This window comes from Diorhabda carinulata, chromosome 2 (assembly GCF_026250575.1).
Source record: "Diorhabda carinulata isolate Delta chromosome 2, icDioCari1.1, whole genome shotgun sequence".
Taxonomy (NCBI): Eukaryota; Metazoa; Arthropoda; class Insecta; order Coleoptera; family Chrysomelidae; genus Diorhabda; species Diorhabda carinulata.
This window is the reverse complement of record NC_079461.1, coordinates 30807472-30829441: the sequence shown is the minus strand read 5'-3', so window position 1 is coordinate 30829441 and position 21970 is coordinate 30807472. Positions and strand designations below refer to the sequence as shown.

The window sequence follows — 21970 nt, the reverse complement described above, 5'->3', positions numbered from 1 at the left end:
ACTCCGTGGGTATTTTTTAATCGACATCAGTTGATTTTGACAAATCGTTTGACTGTTCAATTGAAAAATCATATGAAACCGTTTTTGACATAATCAGTTCATAACTTTACTTTACTTGTGTCTTCAAGTCATTATATAATTAGGTTGTCAATTTTTGACAGAATGCTATGTTAGGAAAATAAAATTTTGCTAGTAATAATGAAAATTTGCTTCAGTGGAATGCGTGCTTTGGTTACGGGGGTGAATCAAGGTAAGTGAAAAACCAGTATAACTTTTAAATGTAACCCTTCTTTTAAAACTATTGCTCCATTTTTAATACACAAACTCAAACAAACCTTTTGAAAGGAAGTGCATTAAAAATCAAAATTTTTGGCCTTTCTTTAAACTACAACACAGTTTTATCAATTTTCTTATAATTAAGCTTTGTAAGTGAGTTAAAGTCAAAATCGATTTCGAATTGGTTCGTAATCAATGTGAACCGCGAACACGGAACTGTTACTAAACTTCATAAGTGAGCTAATTGCCAACCACCATTTTGATTGGTCCATAAACTGATTCAAAATAAACTCGCGAACAAATCTAATCAGTAGAAAATTATCCACAGCTCCATTTCAATATATACTTGACATACGACAGTTGTTAATTTGACATACAATTTTTCTTATAAACTAACTGTATAATTCTCCATAAAAAGGCCATTAAAAATAAGCGCGGAAACTTCAAAATGGTGTAATAATATCGTAGAATTACATTAAAGATAGGGAGAAACCCGAGGACTGCTATAACTGATTCGTAATTAAATTATTAATTACGTAATTAAATTATTAAGTACCAACGATTATTTTGATTGGGTTCTAAACTGATTCAAAATCAAACTTGCGAACAAATCTAATCAGTAGAAAATTATCCACAGCTCCATTTCAATATATACTTGACATACGACAGTTGTTAATTTGACAGAAAGAGGCCATTAAAAATAAGCTTGGAAACTTTAAAATGGTGTAACAATGTCATAGAGTTATAGTAGATATAGAGAGGGCGGAGTATGGAAGCTTGTTCAAATGGGCCCGAACTGATGATAGAGAAAGAATGAAGATCGGTGTACCAGTCTATAACTGTCTCTTCAACATACTTTTGGACCGCCACGACGTCGAAATTTCGAGTGGTGGTAATAACAAAGGAAGAAAATGAAAAGTTTTTATTGTAATAGCGAGTAGAGATAAATAGATAGTGGTAAACCTCTCTCTCTTCATAATTCTACTTCATGGACGGTGGAGGATCTTTTATGGAAGACAAGTTTCCAGCTGTATACAATAAATAACCGTTCAAAAATCTCCCAGTATTACGCTGGTGTAAACAAAGAGTTTGGTATGAAAGTAGCAATCGTAGATTGATTGAAGTACGCCGAGTTAAAAAATATAACCTAAACAAATTATCTTGAGAAAACGTGCACCTAGAGTGATTTTATGTCGAATTTTCACACTAATAATATTTGACGTTTTTTTTAAAATCTACCTTGATGCTAATGTGACGCCATATTTAATTAACCCAGTTCAACGGACACTTTTCACATACACATTTTGTTTTTCTCTCTATCCTACATATTCCAATTACTACCTCTCTATCTTTAATATGAATAATGTGTCCTCCTTATAGGTATAGGGAAACATGTTGCAGCAACACTTGCGGAATGCGGAGCAGAAGTATTTGGACTCGATAAAACGAGTAAAATGAAACAAATAGATGAGATCGTATATAGTGCGAATAAAATTTTCAGTTTCAGATAATTTTTCAAAAGAATTACCTAACATAAAACCTATCAAGGTAGATTTGCAAAATTGGGACGAGACCGAAAAAGCGATTTGTGCCAAAGCACCCTTTCATCTGTTGGTAAATAATGCGGGTATTGCAATACTTGGAACACTAGTTAAAATTAAAGAAGACGATGTTGATAAGTAAGAAAACATATTTTTGGATTACAATTTTGTAAATTATTCTTCAGTTACAAAACTCCTTTCTGCTACTCTCAGATAGTCTACACTCTTATTAAACTTTATTAACTAGATTCCCCTAAAAAGTCAAGGGTTGTAAGTTATTTTACATAGTCTAATATTCTCTGCAAATATTTCTTAAAAAAATACAAGAAATTCGATATGCATTGTTATACTGGATTTAATCTTCCAGAATAGATATTTGTTTGAACTAGACATTATATTTTTAATTATTATTTATGTAGAATGCTATCGATTAATGTGAAGGCCGTAGTTAATGTTACAAGGATTGTTGTAAGGGGGATGGTAGAGGAAAAAATTCAAGGTTCGATAGTGAACATTTCATCTCAAGCTTCACTGGTAGGATTATCGGATCATAATTTATACTGCACAACCAAAGCAGCAATTGATGGGTTTACAAGACAGGCAGCTCTGGAGTATGGACCGAATAATATTCGTGTTAATGCCGTTAATCCAACTGTCATTATGACTGAAATGGGTAAGAGGAATTGGTCAGATCCTAAAATAGCCGAACCAATGCTGGCGAAAATGCCATTGCGAAGGTAATTTTCGTTTTGTACCAACAATTTGCATCTAGTTATCTCATTTTCCAAATACAATTCATCATGTAATATTTTTTTGTTGGTTATTTCTAATTAGGCTCTATAGTTCGATGTACTTACATAGCAAACTTTGATTTTCCGAGGGCTGATCCCTTTGCTCCTGCCCTGTCTCATTACTTTCTTTTGGGACTTTCGAGACGCATTAGAAAGGTTAGAACATACATAGAGAAAATTGTTAACCTTAATATATTTTCCAATTTTTCACTGAGCAGCCTTCGTATATTAGAGAAAGATAAGGTTCGTATCCTTTTTATTTGTTCTGAATGATAATCAATCCAGTTTCCACGTGAAAGAAGGTCTTATCTCCCCACCATCATCTAAGTTGGAACTTCTCAAACATCGATCTCACACCAAAAATGGAATCGATCAACTGCAGGACCAATAATTTCCACCCTGACTTCATAGTTCACAGTAGGATAGTGAACGGACAAGAACCGTTAAGCACATAGGCCTTCTGGTAAGGCCGTCGTGCCCCACTTGAAATTACCAAAGGTCATGTCTTTTGCAAAAACCATCAAGCACTTAGGTTTGATGATCTTTGCAGTTTGCAGTTTGCAGCTCAGTAACTAGTCAATTTTCGTGACTATTTAAATGGGGCAGATGTTTGGTAAGACTGGCAGAAGGTCCATCTATGCGTGTCTTAGCTTGTCTTATGCCGGGTGTATCTATCTATCTCCTCATGCATTGCAAACAGATCATTAAGAGACGTAATAACACTTTTGGCTACACCAAGAATGGGTTCTTGGCACGTTGGTGGATTTGCCGATCCCAATTTAGCGGGCACCCAAACTTGCTCGATATTGTATCTATGAATCACCAATTTTATCTGTACTTTTTTACATTGCAGCACAAGTCTAAAGTATACCGTTACAATTGTTATGGCTTGTATGTCAGCTCTGCTGTCTAAGCAGAGTGAGATTAGTGTGAATATCGCACATCCACATTCCATGACAGCGAAAACCTCGAATTAGAAGACGATAGCTAATTCCCTAAACGAGAGAAATCGTCTAGGGTACCCTCCGCAGAAGCCTACCTCAGCCAAGTCATTTATCCTGAACCTGTTACCAATTTACCTGAACCAATAAGTTGAGCCTCCAAACCTTATTATCAATTTTCGTAGACGTAATTTGATCACCGCTCATCACTCATCACCCGCGGCCTGCTTCCAAAGTTTTCATGGCCAGTGGATCCAGCCTGCAGTTTTGAGGATATTCAGATTGTATGCAGTCCTCATGGCTTCAAATTGTATCGTTAGATCCAAAGGTGGAAAGCCCAGTAGGCCCTAGTGGGAGCCGTAACAATGGACCCAAAATACTAAGACATGCCAAACCTTCAATTCTGTCCATTTTCACTCTTGTTTTTGTTTTTTCCTCACAAGAAAACCACCCCGTTCACGACAAATGGTTTGGTCATTGAGGTATAGATCCCGTGGAGGATTTCAGGTGATTTACATGCATCTGCTCTACCTTGCCTAATTTTTAAAATTATGTTCACATAAAAAGACAATATCATCTCTTTGTGGCGTTTTCTTATATCTCGCTGCTCAATATCAAACTTTGATAATTCACATGTCATTAACTCATATGGCAACGCGTCCAACCCAGTTTCATTTTAATTTTTTGTTCTACAAATAACATTAGTTGTGAATTTGATGCTTGCATTCATTGAAATGATTTGTTTATACGTGCCATAGTATGTTTAAAATATATTCAGGAATCTGGAAGGAATTAAGATCTTTAGATTAATTTTTAACGGTGGCATTTCTATCTAGAAAACACTAAAAATATTGTCATAGTTTTGATTTGTTTTGGAATTCTCGAAACTTAAAATCGTATATTTACAGGTTTGGAGAAGTCTACGAAGTCACATATCCAATTTTATTTCTACTCAGTGACAAAGCAAGTTTGATTACAGGAGTTTGCCTACCTATTGATGCTGGATATACAGCTGTATAATTTCAAATTTTTTTATATGCAATAAACTTTCGGATACCACATTTTTATTTTATTAACATCTCTAGACATCCAGTAAGACAAAATGTAATGCACGACGTAATATATCTTGATCAATAATGAGCGCAGATTTAGCTCAGCCGAAGTACAACCTCAATTAGTTCTAGGATTTATTTTTGATTTAACAACCAACATAATTCCAGTCAGCATAACTGATACCTTAAAATCCGGTACCGGATGGTGAAATGCTATATATACAGCACCTTGCTATATGGAACGGAGGCTTGGACCTCTAAGGTGAACTCACTAAGGCGCTTAGAGAGTTTCGAAATGTGGATCTTTCGGAGTATGCTGAAAATTCCCCGGACCGCTCATATCAGTAACGAAGAAGTAATGCAAAGAATAGACACCGACAGAGAACTTATAGAATTAAAAGCTGGAAAAACCTCGTATCTGAGACACACATATAGAAATGACAAACACAGACTTTTGCAACTTCTGATCAAAGGAAAAATCGAGGAAAAATGTGGTCCTAGCAGACGACAGGCTTCATGGCTGAAGAATATTCGCGAGTGGACCGATTTACACTCTCAGACGCTGATAAGAAGGGCCAGAGACAGAAAATATTTTGCTGGGGTTATCGCTAACCTTCGTTAGAAGAGGGCACCCAAAGAAGAAGGAGGCTCGTATCAATATTCATTGGAATAATTTAAACTAATCTAAGCTATTATTATTGTTGATTAGTCATTTGAAATTTGGTTAAATCGCCACAAATGATAATTTTCTCGAAAAATCAACACAATATTTATCAATGTCAAATAACGTTAATTTGCTACAAAGTAATTATTAATTATACATGTCTGTGACATATACGGGAATATATTGGTTCAATTATAAATATTTTTAGCTTATACTGACATGATTAAAGGACAACAATTAAGTGTGAGGTGTTTACTTTAAATTAGAATAGGTATAATATAAAAGCAGGGTAGTTTTAGGGACTGTATTAGATATTGTAAGGGATTTGAAATACTATTGTCCAGCATTTATTGGACGAAGTAGTTGAAATGATAAATAATCTAAAAGGATGATTAAGAAAATAAAACGGTTAATGATGTTAATAATTGTCGTAGCATACCACAAATATAAATTGCACATATCTAATATAATTGAAGTACTTAAAAATTGTTTGAAAAAAATTGAATGTATTCACAAAACAATAATTCAGAAAAAACTGTGTGTAAGTTGGGGGATTAATAGGTCGTGTCTATTCTTATTTTATCAAATGATATTCTAGAATTAAATTTTTTTGTCTGTTTTGAAATATGTTTCCTGTCACTTTTCGATTTTAATTATCTTCGTCAAGTTTGTGTTTATTAATTAGTAGCGTGGAAATTTTCAAATAAAATTTAATATTTGATCATATATGTAAATTATTTTTCACATCAATACGAGGGATTGAGTTACTCTCTAGAAAATATTTAATTTCCGAAGTATCTAAAGAAGCTTTAAGTAGATGGACGGAAGTTGGAGGGGACAGAAAGCATTTTTCCTCGATGTATTTTAAATATAGTCAGAAGAATTTGGTAAAGAAGGTAGTTACGCTGCTTCAACTACTCCTCAATCTCCGGCAGCTTCGAATACTGAGCCAACTTTCTCAAATTTGCAAAAATATTCAGTTACAGACTTTAATTTGAGCTTCCTTATGCTCCAATTTCTCGTTGAGATCATGTAACGACGTCGATTCCTTCCGAGCGTTCAAATATCTCTTTTCCAGCGTAGCAATTCGCTCTTCCTGGTCCTTCTTCTGAGCCATATTCTCTCGCAGATCCCCCTGAAACTTCGAATTGTGCCTTTGACAAATTTTCCTGCAATCTAGCGACTCGGTTCTGCATCTCGGCCGCTCGACGCTGCGAATTAACGATTCCTTTGAGTGTTGTTTTAATTCTTACATTTCTCTCGATCCAACGAAAATCTGAATTTAATTAGAAGCCATCCCTGTTACGACCAAACTAGAAAATGAAAGAAAGTTCAATAGCAAACGATTTTCACTGTCAACTAAAGCCGGCACACATGCCTTTAGATAGATGTGTTTGATTGGGAATAAACACAACTTTGTAGACACGTCACGCAATGTTTCTATCACAATTTTTACGTAATTAAATGTTGGAAAAAACGATTTTTCTTAATGCGGATATCAGTTTAATTCTGCATTTACTTCGAAACTAATCGAGTCAATGACAATTTCTATATCTTCTAAAAGAAAATCGCAAACAATCGGCAAATATAAGAAAAATATTTCACTTTATAAATTAATGGGTAAGATATTCAAATACTCCGTCTAGAGATTTTTAAATATTATTAGAATCAATTTTCTATTAGTATTGTTTCGCATTTAGTTTTGAATTTATTCTTTTCAATTTATTAGGTAAGATGTTGAAGAGCGACAGTATAATACGCCCAAGAAAAATTTCAGTTAATTATTCAGATAAAAATTCAAAAATAGGAGCATTTCCAATATATAGAATACCAGATGTAAGAGATAATTCACATCAATTCGGACGCAATGAGTAAGATATTTGTCATGAAGTATCCATAAGCCCCCGGTCGGGTAGAGGTTTACATATTTTCATATTTTTTTCACATTGAAGTCCCATCTTTAAAACTACAGATGTAAAATTTTGAGCTTTTCCATACAATCTTTTCTTTACCAGAACTTTTGGAAGGGAACAGCGTTTCATTTAAGAAGTTGCTACCTTTGAAGCAAAGACTTTGAAAAGTGCTATGGTGACGTTTCTTCGGGAAAATCAAATATAATTGACGAGTACATAGAGTTTAAAATTGGTCGTACAAGCTCAATGATGAGGACGTCAAAAAGAGGATATTATCTCCACTATAAAACACAAGTCAATTGTACAGAATATTACGATACAAAAAGAAATTGAAATTGAGAGAGATAGTATATATCATCAAGATATATGAAAGTGTGTCTACACGAGAATTTGAAAATAAAAAAAGTTCCTTTTCAAATGGATGTAGTGCGTCCTAATAATGAAATTAATGATTTAGAGCGCTCATTGAAGTTATGTAGGCACTATTAGAAGCATGTTTTGCGTCGATATGTGACCATGGATCCAAACCTGGATTCATCTTTATATAAGTAAATCGAAACGGTTGTTATCTGAGTGGGCTTGATCCACGAAAACCCTCCGAGGCTAGCAAGAACCCTACATTTGGCTAGCAAGATTATAGCTTCTCTACTTTGAAATATATCATTGGTACTATTTGTAAAATGAAAAGCCAATTAGCCATGACTATTACTGTACTATTGGACTGATTGGAAATATAAATCGGTTACATATATTACTCAATGACTACTGGCTGCAGTTAGAACTCTGAAATGTTTGAAAAAGAAAAAATAGTATGAGGGAGTCATCACTCAAACAGATGACTATTTACAAGAAAAACCTTTCTATATAACTGCCATAGCGATGTTGGGGACGTGTTGGACTAATTGTATCACTTTCGAAAGACAAAAAAACTTTTGTTTGCTAGTACTCTATTTATTACAAAATACAATTGTTAGTTCTATTTATGTCCGTTATCCTTTGATACCGTCCATCGAGAAATTTTGATGCTAAAAAGATAAACCATTAAGCTCGAATCGAAACCACCTGAATACCAGAGACATACATTTCGAGCTTGCGGAAGGTCTATATCTACCAATAATTGGCGATCAATTCTAGAATTCGTAGTATTGTGTCAGATTTTTTGGTTCTAATTAGCGATGCATTACGTAATCATGGGTTTGATGACTGTTTGGTATACCCAGTATATCATCTCAACCTTAAGTCCCCAAGCTGTGAAGTTTGCAAGTTCAAATCGATTAGAACAGTTATAGATGAGGAAAAATATAGTTTCTGAACTCTTTGGAAAACTGCAATATAGATATTCTAGGTTTAAAAGTCGGTTCACCTTTAATGCTCATTCTCAACTTGTAGAAATTGTAGAATGGAATACGCAATGTTATAAACTATCACCGAATCTATTCGAAGCCATAATCAATAGGGGTAAATGTAAAGGAAAAGATGTGATGATACGACGTAATGAATTGTTCAATTTTTCGTTCGATTTCGATTGATTACAGCTTCCAGTTCGTCTGTATTCCATTCCAGAATTATCGACAAAGTTCGAAGCAATTCACGAATCACTGCTCGGCTTCCAAACATACCCTGAGGATGCTCGACTCAATACAGAAGAAAGCAATTCGACTTATAGAGGATCCAGAGTTGATCGGAGACTTAGACAGCTGACCTGACTCTGTTTTACCGATACTACCACTGCGAATGCTCCTCCGAGCTGTGCAACATAATGCAACCTAGAGCAGTATTTGCCAGACCTACTCAATAGGCTCATGAGCGCCGAGCTTACCTGCAGACGCTCAGATCGTCGATTGATCGAAACTTTTTTCTTTGAAGAAGTGCAAGCCTGTGGAATCAGCTACCAAGGTACGTCTTTCTCGAACAATACAGCCTACAGAAGTTCAAGATCGATATCCACAGGCATCACCACACAGCAGCACCACGCAAACTACTCGAATGTAAATTCTTGTGTTTGGGTGGAATCTTGAGGATTAGATTCTCTTACTACTACATAATAATTAATAATAAACACATTGGTTGTCCTCTAATCACCAATTTTCGAATAAACATATAAGAATTTGAATTTATTCTAGAACAATTTTGGAGTCAAAAAAAGATAAACGAAATTCCAAAAGGATTTTTCGGAAAGTATTAGCTGGAATGGAGCGATATTGCGAGAATACGTCTCTTCATGGTCTCCGTTATGTAGGAGACAGATCTTTATCAATTTTTGAAAGGTAATTAATCTGTATTACTGAAAAATTATTTACTCTAGCAAACAATTTGATAGAAATGTAACACAAAAGCCTTGTTACAAACATCTACTCTTTTTAATGAATTTTAACTGTTTCAAATTCGTTGTTACATACTTTCTCAATTAAGAATCCCTCATTTACGTTTGTTCGGGAGGAATGGAGACGGCGAATATAGTTTCAAACATAAAAAACTAAATGAATGTTCCGCTCAAAATCAAACACTCTCATAAAAATTGTGTCCGCATACCTACCGCCAAATTGATTTATTGATGATCTGATGATTTATATACTATGATTATGTTATTTTTGTTCACAGAATGTTTTGGTTGATATCATTTTCCGTAGCCATAGGATTTGCAGCGTATTATATTACAAATATATTTCAAAAGTGGAATTCATCCCCGGTCATCATCAGTTTTAGTCCATTCGATGCTGACTTAAAAAGTATTCCATTTCCAGCTGTTACCATTTGCAATATGAACCAGGCAAAGAGAACTGAGGTTAATAAAATTATAGCTGAAGGGTGAGTTTATTTATTATCTCGATATAGTAGAAGTAGTCACTTTAGAAAAAGTTTGGATGGATTGTATGGATAATTAAATTCATTTGAAAGAAGTAACTAGGTTGGGGTTTTTATTTGTTCATTAATAAGAAGTGATCCGATTCCATGATCTCAATTAGTTTACTCGAACCACGTCTTAAATTTGATTCTAAGGATTCAATCTGCTTACTTGGAACTTCACCGAGACACTGGAAGCTGTAAAGAATGGCGGATTATGTGATTTCGGTGTACGTTGAAAGTATGTTATTGACGGAATGGCCCAGAAATGTGTGGAGCTCGTCTTCTCGGGGAGATTTAGAAGAAATATTGTGATATATTTCGTTGTAAGGCTGGAGAATGGAAACTACTACCGTACTCTAAGTTATAACATAAAATATAAAAATAACACTAATGTCTAAAGTGTATCAATTAAATATTAACAGTTGATATTTATTACGAGACATTAGGTGTGTTTTAACATGTCCCCCTTGCAAGGTATTAATGATTGTTCCATCAACCAAACCACAATATTATTATCATTGTCATTGGTGTTACTAAAACAGGGTGAGTTGGCATTGGAAAGGGGTGAATCAAGGTTGATGGTAATTTCTGGCTATCCTCCTTTGTATTTAAAATTTATTCAGATCATTTTTAATACAAGTATAATATATAAAAGTCTGAGTTAATTTTTAGAAATCCAAGGGATTTAAAACTTTTGGATGATCTTTGTGTCGGCAATAAATCTAATCAACAACCCGACAATTACACTGAACAATATGATTGGAAGAATCTAAGAAATTTTCTCATCAGGGTAAATACTTTTAGGAAAATTTAGGTCTAGTAGTAATTTTTAGATATATTTTAGGTAGGTAGCTCATGCAATGAAATGATGAAAGCTTGTAAATGGACTAACGACAAGAAAAATTGCGATGAATTATTCAATAATGATTTAACAGACGAAGGTTTATGTTGTTCTTTTAATCGACTTCCGTATAATAAAATATTTAGAAATCCGTGAGTGGATTACGGCAAATTATCTGGTTTATATTTCAAACTTTATTGTTATTCTAGAAATGAAATTTCACTTCTTAATCAAACGTATCCTGAAAACGTTTACGATTGGAACCCAGAAATAGGATTTTCTAATGTTGGTGACTACGATAATGAAAATATGGTACCTAGGAGACCCTTAGGTGATTATATTTTCATAAATGGTACCTTTGAATATTAAATTGATTATAATTATAAATTTTGACTTGTGCACCCCTATCTATTCTAAAAGGATTAATTCATTATAGATGGTTTACTTTATATGAAGTTTCGAACATAAACAGACTCAAAGTTAGTTTCTATTGTAATTGTACGAGTGTTTATAAATTATTGACAAATCCAAGTCTTATTGTTGTAATTGATTGAATATTGTATATATCTAACACTAAAACGATTTGGTGAAGTTTCGATACGGAAATTCATTCATGATTTATACTTTTGGACATAGCATTTGATCAAATAAGAAGAGAAGATATAGTGCTAGGAGTAGATGTCGATCAAAATTTTTAGATTTGATTACACATATACCTACACAGACAGGTGACACTGAATAAAATTTTGTAAAAATAGTTTTTCGAAATATTACCTACCTAATGGGTTCTTTAATCCGGTGGAAAGTCCATCCAGAATGTTTGCCTTTAGGATTTATCAAAGAGTCCAACCAAACATTATCCTGTCCAAGGTTTACCCATGTTTCATCCAGGTAGTAAATTTTTCTATTTTCTTCACGAAATTTCTTAACTTTTCTAAAGTATTCTCGCTTCCACACCATTATGTCTGCTTTGTCTAATAAACTATTCCTTCTTCGTTTTTTGTATTTAAATCCCATTTCTTTTAATAATTAGTATAAAAAGTCTTTATCTTTGTTAATTACTCTCAAAACTTAAAAAAATTATCATTGAATTGTTAATTTTTTTTGACGGCTACTCTTTTGAGTCGACCACGGACGATTCGGTAGACATTTGAAGTAGATACTCCCGAAATATTTACCGTTCTGGAAATAACGTCATCAACAGTCTTATCATCATTTTCTTGCATTTCATTTTCATAAATATTCACAATCATTTCTTTTTTCCCACGCGACTTTAATTAATAATAATTAATTTAATCTTGTAATATAGCAGAAACGTTGTATGCCTCTTTGTAATCGTTGGAAAGACGTGGTAGAGAGGATATTTCACTGGAAATTGCCCATGAAAACTTTGAAAAAAAACACCTTTTGTACTGCATCAAAGTCATGTTTTTATTTTCAATTCTAATGGAACGTGAAGCTTTGCATTAAGAATTTTTCAAAACATGAAAAATCAAATAATGTGTCACAGAAAATAATTTGTAGGGGTGGAGGGTTGTTACTTATTCCTTACATCTCTTGAATAAGAAATTTCAAAATGAATATTCCACACGCGTGAATAATGTAACGTTTTTCGCATCTATTTAAACTCTTTATATTTGTGTGGCAAATTAATAAACACTGTCTCTTACGTTCTTAATTCATTTACCCACTACACAATACACTTAACTTATAATACTCTTAATTTACTTATTTATTTTTGAAACTAAACTAACTGCGTTTATTTACACAAATCATTTATATATTCAAATAAAATTCTACAAAGTTCTAGAACAAAAAGAAACAAATGATATGAATAAATAGATTTTCCAAGAAACTATTTAGGAGAAATACTGTAAATAGACCGCCTGCTATTAAAAAATTATATACAAATAAACATCGAACGACCTCCGTCATCATCAGACGCCGTCCGTAAAGTACCGTGCGAATTCGCCGAATTTTTAAAATAGATATTAGCTGGACAGGGCCGGCCTAGAGAATCATTTTACGAACTTGTTCGTAATAATATTAAAAGTTTTTAAAATGATCAAACAATGGTCAATAAAATAAATACGTTCGACACACTGTTGATGAAATTTGACTTATTAGATATAATTTTTCAGGAGCTGGTGCTCATTTGGGTTTATCTGTTTTACTAGATGCTCAAATAGATGAGTACTATTGTTCTTCTACCAGTAGCGTAGGTTTCAAGGTAAGTACTAAAGAAGTTATGCTTTTTCCAATTGAGATATATTCATCAATTTAATTAGGAAACAGATAAACAATCTCATTTTTTAGATAATTGTGAGTAATCCTATCGAAACACCTAAAATGGCAGACTATGGAACACTTTTGAGTCCTGGCGTTGAAGCAAGATTTTCTATAAAACCATCTATCAGGGAAGCTTCTAAAAATCTTAGAAGTATACCGCTCCAAAAAAGGCAGTGCTATTTTGCGAGCGAAAGAAAACTTGTCTACTACAGGTATAATTTCTTTAAAACCTTTCAATTCAATAAAATAATGACTGGGACAGCTTTTTACCCGTGAAGTGATTGTTTTGTCTAATTAGTTCGTGTTGAAGTGAAATTAATAAGAGGACTTTGATAAATATAGAATAATTTTTTTTGTGGAGACTCATCAAGGAAAGTATATCAACATTACAAACTAGTTTTGTTATTATTTTTAGTAATACTTTCATTTTTTAGGAAATACACACAGGTGAATTGTCTCCAAGAATGTTTAAGTACATTTATTTATAATAGATGTAATTGTTCTCCTTATTATTTGCCTAGTAAGTATCTACATTTGTGTTAAACATTGAACCTGAGAGTTGTTACTTAATTTATTTTCGAGAGTCGTCTAAAAAGTTTCCAACCTAAGAAAGGAACAAGATATTTCTTTCTATAATCATTTTTGATTTTGAATATTGTCTCCTCTTAACCGTTTGTCGTCAAAATAGGCGTTCACATATACGATAACGTCCTCGCCTGAAGAAAATCTCTTTACTACAAGTGAAACTTTAAGCTTAGGACATAGGGGCCAGGTCTGGTGAATACGGTCGACCAATTCGAAGTGCAACTCGTTATTCTAGTCATGGCGATCTCTGAGGTGTGAGAAGCTGCTTACTTTATCAAAAAATGGTATTATCTTGTTATTGTTTCACTGTTTTGAAGATGGTCGATGAATAGAATCTCCTTACCATCCCAAAAAATGGTCGTTGTCATTTCTCCCGCTAACGGAAACGTTTTGACCTTTTTAGGAGCAGGTTCGTACTTTGCAATCCACTGTATTGACTGTTTTTTTTCATTCCAGGAGTGTAGTGATGGATCCAGGTTTCATTTGAAGCTTAAACGCTCGAGTAGCTTAATAAGCATGCGTAATTCAGTATAAGTCAAATGCGTTCTTTTCTTTGGCGAACTCATATTTCTATGAGATGCTTTCGTATGGCTTCTAGAAAATTAATGTGTGATATAGAGTTCATTGATATTTTGTACCATTAACTAAAAATATCGCTTGTGACCGCATGACCGTTCCATCTGCAAGCAAGGTCATAGCGTCGGTTTTTTCGGATGCGCGTGGTATAATTTTCTTCCAATATTTTGAAAAAGGAACTTATTGCAACGTTTCAATTGCTACCTCTTGCACCTGATTCGCTAGATTTAGCGCACTCGGATTATTTTCTGTTCCCAGACTTGAAAAAATAGCTCAGATTTTCCAACAATAAATTAATGATGTCGGCAGTTAATGGCTATTTGAAGAAGCTCGACGATTCGTATTATAAAAAGGTATCGAACTTATTGAACCATGCTGGAAATGGTGTGTTGAGCTAAAAGGGAATTGAAATGTTGAAAAACCTATTAATAGTACATCTAGGCTAATTATTATGTTGAGAAATAGCTCAAGCACAAGTACCTTAGTAATGTTGTTATGATATGACGTCATATATTTAAGTTGCAACAAAAGTATGACTTAAAAACTATACATAATCTTATTTTTATACATTACTAAGTCTACGAACATGATTGTTTCGTTTTACATTCATGATAACTTGTTTAAGCCAATTAACTCTGTAGGTTTAGATATATTTCAATACAGATCTTGTAGAGCTCGACTACTTTTTAAAATTGGCGCCGGTATATGACGTCAGAGAGAGTCGATAAATTTCGAAATAAGTCATTAGTATGACGTTACATCATTACCATTAGCCAGGGCACTGATTTAAATTTCAGAATAGTACTTAGTACTCAGTGTGAAAGTAAGAAAATCTTCACGAATATTTGGATGGGTCTTTTATAATTAATAACTAGAATAATTATTAATAAATATTTATTTTTCTCAGGATAGCGATTTGAACTAGTTACCTTAGTGTATTCTGTTACGTATATATTCCATTAAACCATTGTTTCTTTTAAACATTCGACGCTTCTATGTGTAGATTTTCTATAGTTTGAAATCAGTTCGAGCAAATATAAATTACTACACATATGGAGCATGAAGAATTTCATTATTAATCTGGTGTTTTCTAGCGTTTCTTCAAATAATCAAAACACGTTTTAAAATCTCTCTTTTTAGAAAACTTTTCCATGAGATACTGTCAAGAAGATGATGATGTTTGCGTAGAGGCAGCCAAAAGTAAGAAGTTTTAGATTTCATCAATATACTTGATTATGAATCGGGACATTAAAGGGTTTCGAAATCGATGTCACTTGGGGTGTTTACAGGGCGAAAGGTCGATGTCAAAATGGCATTAACGAGGCAGGGCGAGAAATCTATGTTTGTCTCTACTACAAATGCAGAATATTATACAGGATATATCGAAAAAAAATGCTATTGCTGTCAAGAGGCTTAGACAGACAGAGAAAGATACTATCGATGCCAAAAGGAGTATCGAAAAAAGGCATTTTTGTTTTGTTTCACTCTGATAAAGCGTAAAAACACTCGAAGCACACATTATGCGAAATCTATCTCACAAACGAAGAAGCTCACTGGATTTACTTGAAATTGACATCAAAATTCTGAATGTGAAAAACCACATGAATTTATAATAATTTTTGCGAGCACCTTGTACATTAAACTAAAATTCTCTCTCTTTTACAACCGCTCAATGGATTTTCTTGAAATTGATATCAAAATTCTTAATGTGAAAACCCCAATGAATTTATAATAAATTTTGCGGGCTTCTTGTACATTATACCATGGGATTTACTTGAAATTGACATTAAAATTCTGAATGTGAAGAGCCCCATGAATTTATAACGAATTTTGTATGCACCTTGTACATTATACCAAAATTCTCTGTCTCTTACAACCGCTCAATGGATTTTCTTGAAATTGATATCAAAATTCTGAATGTGAAAACCCAAATAAATTTATAATAAATTTTGCGAGCACCTTGTACATTATACCGTGGGTTTCACTTGAAATTGACATTAAAATTCTGAATGTGAAGAACCCCATGAAATTATAATGAACTTTTTATGCCCCTTATTATACATTATACCAAAATTCTCTGTCACACACACGCTCAATGGATTTTCTTGAAATTGACATCAAAATTCTGAATGTGGAAAGCCCAATGAATTTATAGTAAATTTCGATATGATCGAAGCACTCGCAAGATTCGGTGTAGATAAATCAATAAATAAATAAATGAAAAATGTCAAAATCGAAACACCTGCCAAAATTCTCTCTAAACTCTTTTTTTAAATCTATTTTCAGAGATAGTAGATAAAGCAGATCACGGAGAGTAAAAAAGTTATGGAATATACGAAAAATCCTGTAATTAATAAAATTATTTTCAGAGACAATTGTTATTGTTACGAAGAATGTAATTCGGTAAATTACAAATGGAAATTGACATTTAGCAAGCTGAGTATGAGTGTGCCGAATAAATATTATTTTCTCAACAGCACACTTGAGTCGTGAGTAATTTATTAAACGATCAATATTGCCTTGAGTCACGGCTTCGATATGTTAGTCTTTGCTGGATGTTCTAATTCCGTGTCAAGGACAAATCCTCGCTGATCGCTTTTGTTCATGAGTGAGAGTTTCTGGCAACATATCTGAATGAATCCCTCGCATATTTGTTTACATTTTATCAGACAACACGCATGCTAAAGGCTTGAGATGGTGCAAGAAATTGCATGCAAGGTCAAAATATTGTATAGATAATTATGCACATTGCTTGACATTACTTAAACTTACCTAAATTTTGCTTCAATATTTTGTAACCAGTTTAAAAATGATGATAACAAAACTAAGTAAGTAACGAAGTGTAAAAGTGGTCAGTGGATCAGTGTCAATAATTATATTTGCTGTTGCCTTGGTTTTGGAGCATGATGGATAAGTTGGTTGCCAAAGCCAAAAGTAACTAGATTTCTCCCTAGAACGGCACCAAACCGATGATGTTGCAAGTGCGAGATCTTTCATGGAACAATCAGCTGAACTTCATCTGCGCATGCTTTTTATCAAGAAATATTGCGCTTTGTATTGCATTGCATGTTGTATTGCATCATGTAAAACGTCCGTGATATGGGAAAGGGTGCACAGCTTCCTCACGTAGATCACCATATTCAATCAAAGTTTTATCACGACATGATCGTTAAATCTCACGAAACTATGCAATTCTAGGGAGAAATGAGTTTCTGATCTGCTGATAGCACGTCTGTCGCCAAGGATTTCTTAATTATATTATGTTTTATTTTCCTCAGGAGTTTCTCAAATGGTTCCTCATTCATTTTTAACTAATTTTTGTATGTTTTATCGTCTAATTCTATAGCTCTGAACTTATGTTTACTCTTGTACTATTTAGGCAGGAAGCTCTATTCTTGCCTAGCTTTGTTATTTACATTTTTGAACCGCATACAAATATTAAATGAAATGTGAGGTTAGTGGCAACCATGATGTAATAGCAAGAGACTTGCATAATGTCAAGCGACGTGCAATATTCTTCTATATCTTGCACGTTGTCTTGCATCTTGTCAAGCGGCCTTTTGAAAAATACGCGCAAAAGGCAAACCAAACGTTCTATCTACTTCAGGTTTGGAGTAAAACTGGACAACAGAGTATCTTTCCTAGACAGATGCTTACAGACTGTTGCAGTATTGCCAGTACCTAAGTTATAATTAAATTCCTGTATTTTAATTCTCACGCCTCGCCACGTGATGGTTCGAAGCATTCAGTGCAAACCAGAACTAGTTTTCCAACAGATCGTATTGGATTCCTGAACATATAGGATGTGCTATAAATTTTTGCACTTTCTCAATTGTTAAGAAGCCCACGTTCACTAAGTCGGCATGTCAATAAACAAAATCGGGGATTTCGGAGCAGAGAAAACCCCAAATCAAACCACAAAAGGCGGCGATTCAGTAATTGTACATACATGAAGATGCTACGACATTTTACAGGGTTACAGTTACTTTTTATACATCCAAATGACAGATTACCTGGATTTAAAGAAATGTTCTCGACCAAATTGACTTTTTCGCAGCCCAGATCCACCTCCAGCTGATTTCTTTTTATGGAGTTCTTTTAAAAGTTGATTCTACGTGAATGAACCCTGATCAATATTTCAATTAAAGGAGAAAATTCGGCAGAAAATGAGTAATATCCCGGTGGCTATGTGTTGAAAAGTTTTCGAAAATATAAGGGCCAGGTTTTAGGAATGCCAGCGGACATTTGAACGATATTATTTTCAAGAAATAATTTCCCATTTAACTTCTTTATTTCAAAAATTATTTGATTACAATGTGTTCTTTTTTCATTGTAATTCCAAAAACGTAAAAATTTATAGCTCACACTATAATATAGTCCTCATGTCTTGCTAGCAAGAAATAATGCAAAAACGGCCGCATTTGGTTCTTCCATCAAGATAATGCGCCAGCTCACAATTGCCAAAATAGACTCTTCATGTACTCTATTCTCCAAATTTAGCCCTCTGGGATTGAGAAAATTAATACATTTTAACAATGAAAGCTTGTTGTGAGAGTTATTAAGTTTTTTTGTACCTTCGTGTACTCTTCTCGTATCAAATTCTATCTGTTATTTTAACATTCAGATATTTTTTAGGAATGGCTTGCTTCTACTTCATTTTTTCTTTGACGAAGTGCGATTCGAAAAAATAATGAAAGATCGTTTATACAATTTAACTGACTTAATAGGTATTATTCTATGATATTTTCAGAATTGAAGAGTTTTAAACTTATAATTTTCAGCTTATATTGGTGGACTGCTCGCAGTGTTTCTAGGTTTCAGCATTTTCAGTTTTATAGAATTAATTTACTACATCACTTCGAGTTTGATGCACGTTTTTTTTTCGTACATTGAAGTGAAAAATATTGACCGAAACCGAAATTAAAAATATATTGAATTATTCTAATGTGAAATATAATTTTCGTGGAATAGTTTAGAAAAATGTGAGGGAATATTGGAAATATTTGTCTTAATAAAATTAAATCAGCAAAAAGAGTCACTGTTTATTTTCTTCCACTTGATGATAACTTCCTTCCTATCCAAGGCTATATATATATAATTTTGTTATATATTTTTTTTATTATAGTAAGTTGAAATATCGTTGGGTATGTGTATATACAAAGCTATTTAAATATTCTTCCCCTTAAATCTTTGTACGTTTATTCATAATGTAGTGAAATTTGGAAACTAGTTATTACGATGTAATAACACCAATCCCATTGAAGAGTTCGCAGTTGAACTAACAAGTCCTCTATGTAAACTCTTTTCTCTACCATATAAAGATGTCTCTTCTTGGTAGATTGAAAGCTTGGTCAACAACTCATAACTCATACCAAAAAAAAAGAGGAAAAAAGCTGATTTCCATCTACCGTCTGATGGGCTTAGTTCCAGCCATTGTCAAGGTCATGGAAAAAGTCGTAAAGCAGCAAATCTTGATATATCTGAATCTGCTAATATCATCAGCGACCATAAACTTCTATGTCACAAACTTATGGAATGAAGCTGTAGAGACATACGGGGAATTCAGAGCAGCCGACTAGACATATCGAAGATTTTGGGCAGCATTTGGCATGATATACTTCTAAATAAGTTAAGATCGTACGGTTTATCGTCCTCAACCATCGACTAGCTTAGTAGCTTTCTCAAAGACCGATCCATCCAGGGCGCTATCGATGAACACAGGTTTGAGGTAAATAATGGTGTTCCTTAGGGATGTATCTAATCACCTACTTTCTTTCTTCTGTACATCAACGATCTACTCGAAAAAGCTGCAAATCAGCTGCTCAAATAAACTTGGCAAATCCCCCCCAAATCCGTAGGCAGCAATAGATCACGACCACCAATACCAATCTTGAAAATATTGTGAAAGCAATCTGATTGAGTTTAATGCAGCAAATATCCAGGCTGCTGGTTTTACGAAGAAGGCTCACCCTGTAGCTTAGGATTTGGTCCCGTCTGGATATAGAATATCACTATTTTTGTTTTTGGGTGTTAAGGAAGGAAGATATAGTCATGTTGCCGAACTCGCTAAAGAAGCTTGACAAAAACTTGGAACCCCTTTTAAGACCAGAAATATGTTTTACCGATACTACCACAGCAGATGCTCTTCCAAGCTGTGCAGCATAATCTCACTTAGAGCAGTATTTAAAAAACTTACCAGACAGCAGATGTGGTTAATGAGCCCCGAGTTCTCCTACAGACGTTAATATAACGGAGAAGTGCAAGCCTGTGGAATTAGCTTCCAAGTTACAATTTTAGAAACAATTGGTGCAGAACATGCTGCATTAGTTTATTGTCAAATTAAGGGCGGTGCGTTTGAACAAACACTTATAGGATAAAACTAAAATCACATTTTTTTCTTTATAGGAGCTTTAATTTGCGGTGTGTATAAAAGATATCGACGAGACTTCTGGTCAAAAATGTTTAGATTTTTATGAAGAAGTAAAAACTTTTACAAGGAGAATCATAAAATCATCCCCAGTTTTTTTCAAATGAAATACATTAGGAACAATCCTAATGAAAATTAGCAGCGATCGAGATTTTCCAAATACCAAAAGGACCTCACTTGATGGTGAAGAAATTAAATTAAGACAAAAAATACTTATCCTTAAACATGGAATATATGCTTGCATAGTATTTTCTTCAGATTTGAGATGAGGAAGCGGAATAATTTTTTAAAAGAAAGAAATTATATCTTAGTTTGGCGATCTAAATATCTGCGTTAAAAAAGAGAAATTATAACTAATAGATTTATTATTTAGATAAGACCTGAATTAGTGCAGGGTATACTATAGACAAAGTATGGACATTACAACTTCCAGAACTTTCCACTGGTAAATTTGAGTGTTTTATTATCCTACACATAGGATAAGAAGACAATTTTATCGATGATGGTTTATTCTTTATTCTTCATATCAAAACAGGCTGACGATTAGTAGTAGTATGCATTGTAATTTTCAGTTTTCACATTTCACTAGTTTATGTAAGACAGTACTAAAGATATAAGTAAGGAAGGGGACATTTAAATAGTACAGTAAGAAATACAGCTAAATTGATACTAACCATAATAAATTTTAAGCAAAATCACTACTTCCTATTCTTCAATAAATATTTCAATTAATTTTTCAGATCTTACACTCAGTCAAACTGCTATTTGGAATGTCAATCTAACTATACATTTGAAAAATGTCAATGTATACCCTACTATTTGCCAAGTAAGTCGTGTGTAAATCATTCAGACGTAGATTGTAGATTGGTCAACGTATTATCTATTTAAGAAAGATCAATCCTCAGATATTCTCAAGCTTTATTGCAGTTGATAATGTTAGTTTTCAAATGAAGGGAGTATTGTATGTCCACTGATTCGCAAACTTCTAAAACTACAATTTATTTGTAATTTTCTGTTCAGTTTTGATCTGAAGAAGTATTTCCCAACCTTTTTGTGCCTCACTTTAGCCTTTATAAAATTCTTATGCCTCGCCCCTATGTATTACACATAAAAAATTAATTTTTTACTAAAGAAACTTCTTCTTCTTATTCATTTTTAAGATCTCTTGATCTGTTAGCTTTGCAGGTTCCTCTGTATCAGTTTCTGTAAGGTGTCCATCCATATCTT

The 21970-nt window shown here is 33.6% G+C and overlaps 2 protein-coding genes across 3 annotated transcripts; both read left to right on the top strand.

Moving 5' to 3' along the window:
* Positions 1-125: 125 nt before the first annotated feature.
* LOC130890910 (D-erythrulose reductase-like) lies at positions 126-4608 on the top strand. Of its 2 annotated transcripts, none has more exons than XM_057795317.1 (5): positions 126-250; positions 1657-1725; positions 1778-1955; positions 2237-2490; positions 4458-4608. In XM_057795317.1, exons 1-5 carry the CDS (start codon positions 199-201, stop codon positions 4520-4522), a joined length of 618 nt encoding a protein of 205 aa, XP_057651300.1. In that variant the 5' UTR covers positions 126-198; the 3' UTR covers positions 4523-4608. The 2 variants fall into 2 exon arrangements, with proteins under 2 accessions (XP_057651300.1, XP_057651299.1); XM_057795316.1 differs by having other exon boundaries at positions 2237-2554.
* A 2157-nt stretch (positions 4609-6765) lies between these two features.
* LOC130890909 (pickpocket protein 28-like) lies at positions 6766-19348 on the top strand. The gene is made up of 14 exons (XM_057795315.1): positions 6766-6885; positions 9302-9445; positions 9780-9986; positions 10698-10815; positions 10870-11018; positions 11076-11197; positions 13008-13096; positions 13183-13367; positions 13590-13675; positions 15457-15516; positions 16603-16630; positions 16686-16805; positions 18952-19043; positions 19098-19348. Exons 2-14 carry the CDS (start codon positions 9369-9371, stop codon positions 19238-19240), a joined length of 1476 nt encoding a protein of 491 aa, XP_057651298.1. The 5' UTR covers positions 6766-6885; positions 9302-9368; the 3' UTR covers positions 19241-19348.
* Positions 19349-21970: the final 2622 nt, after the last annotated feature.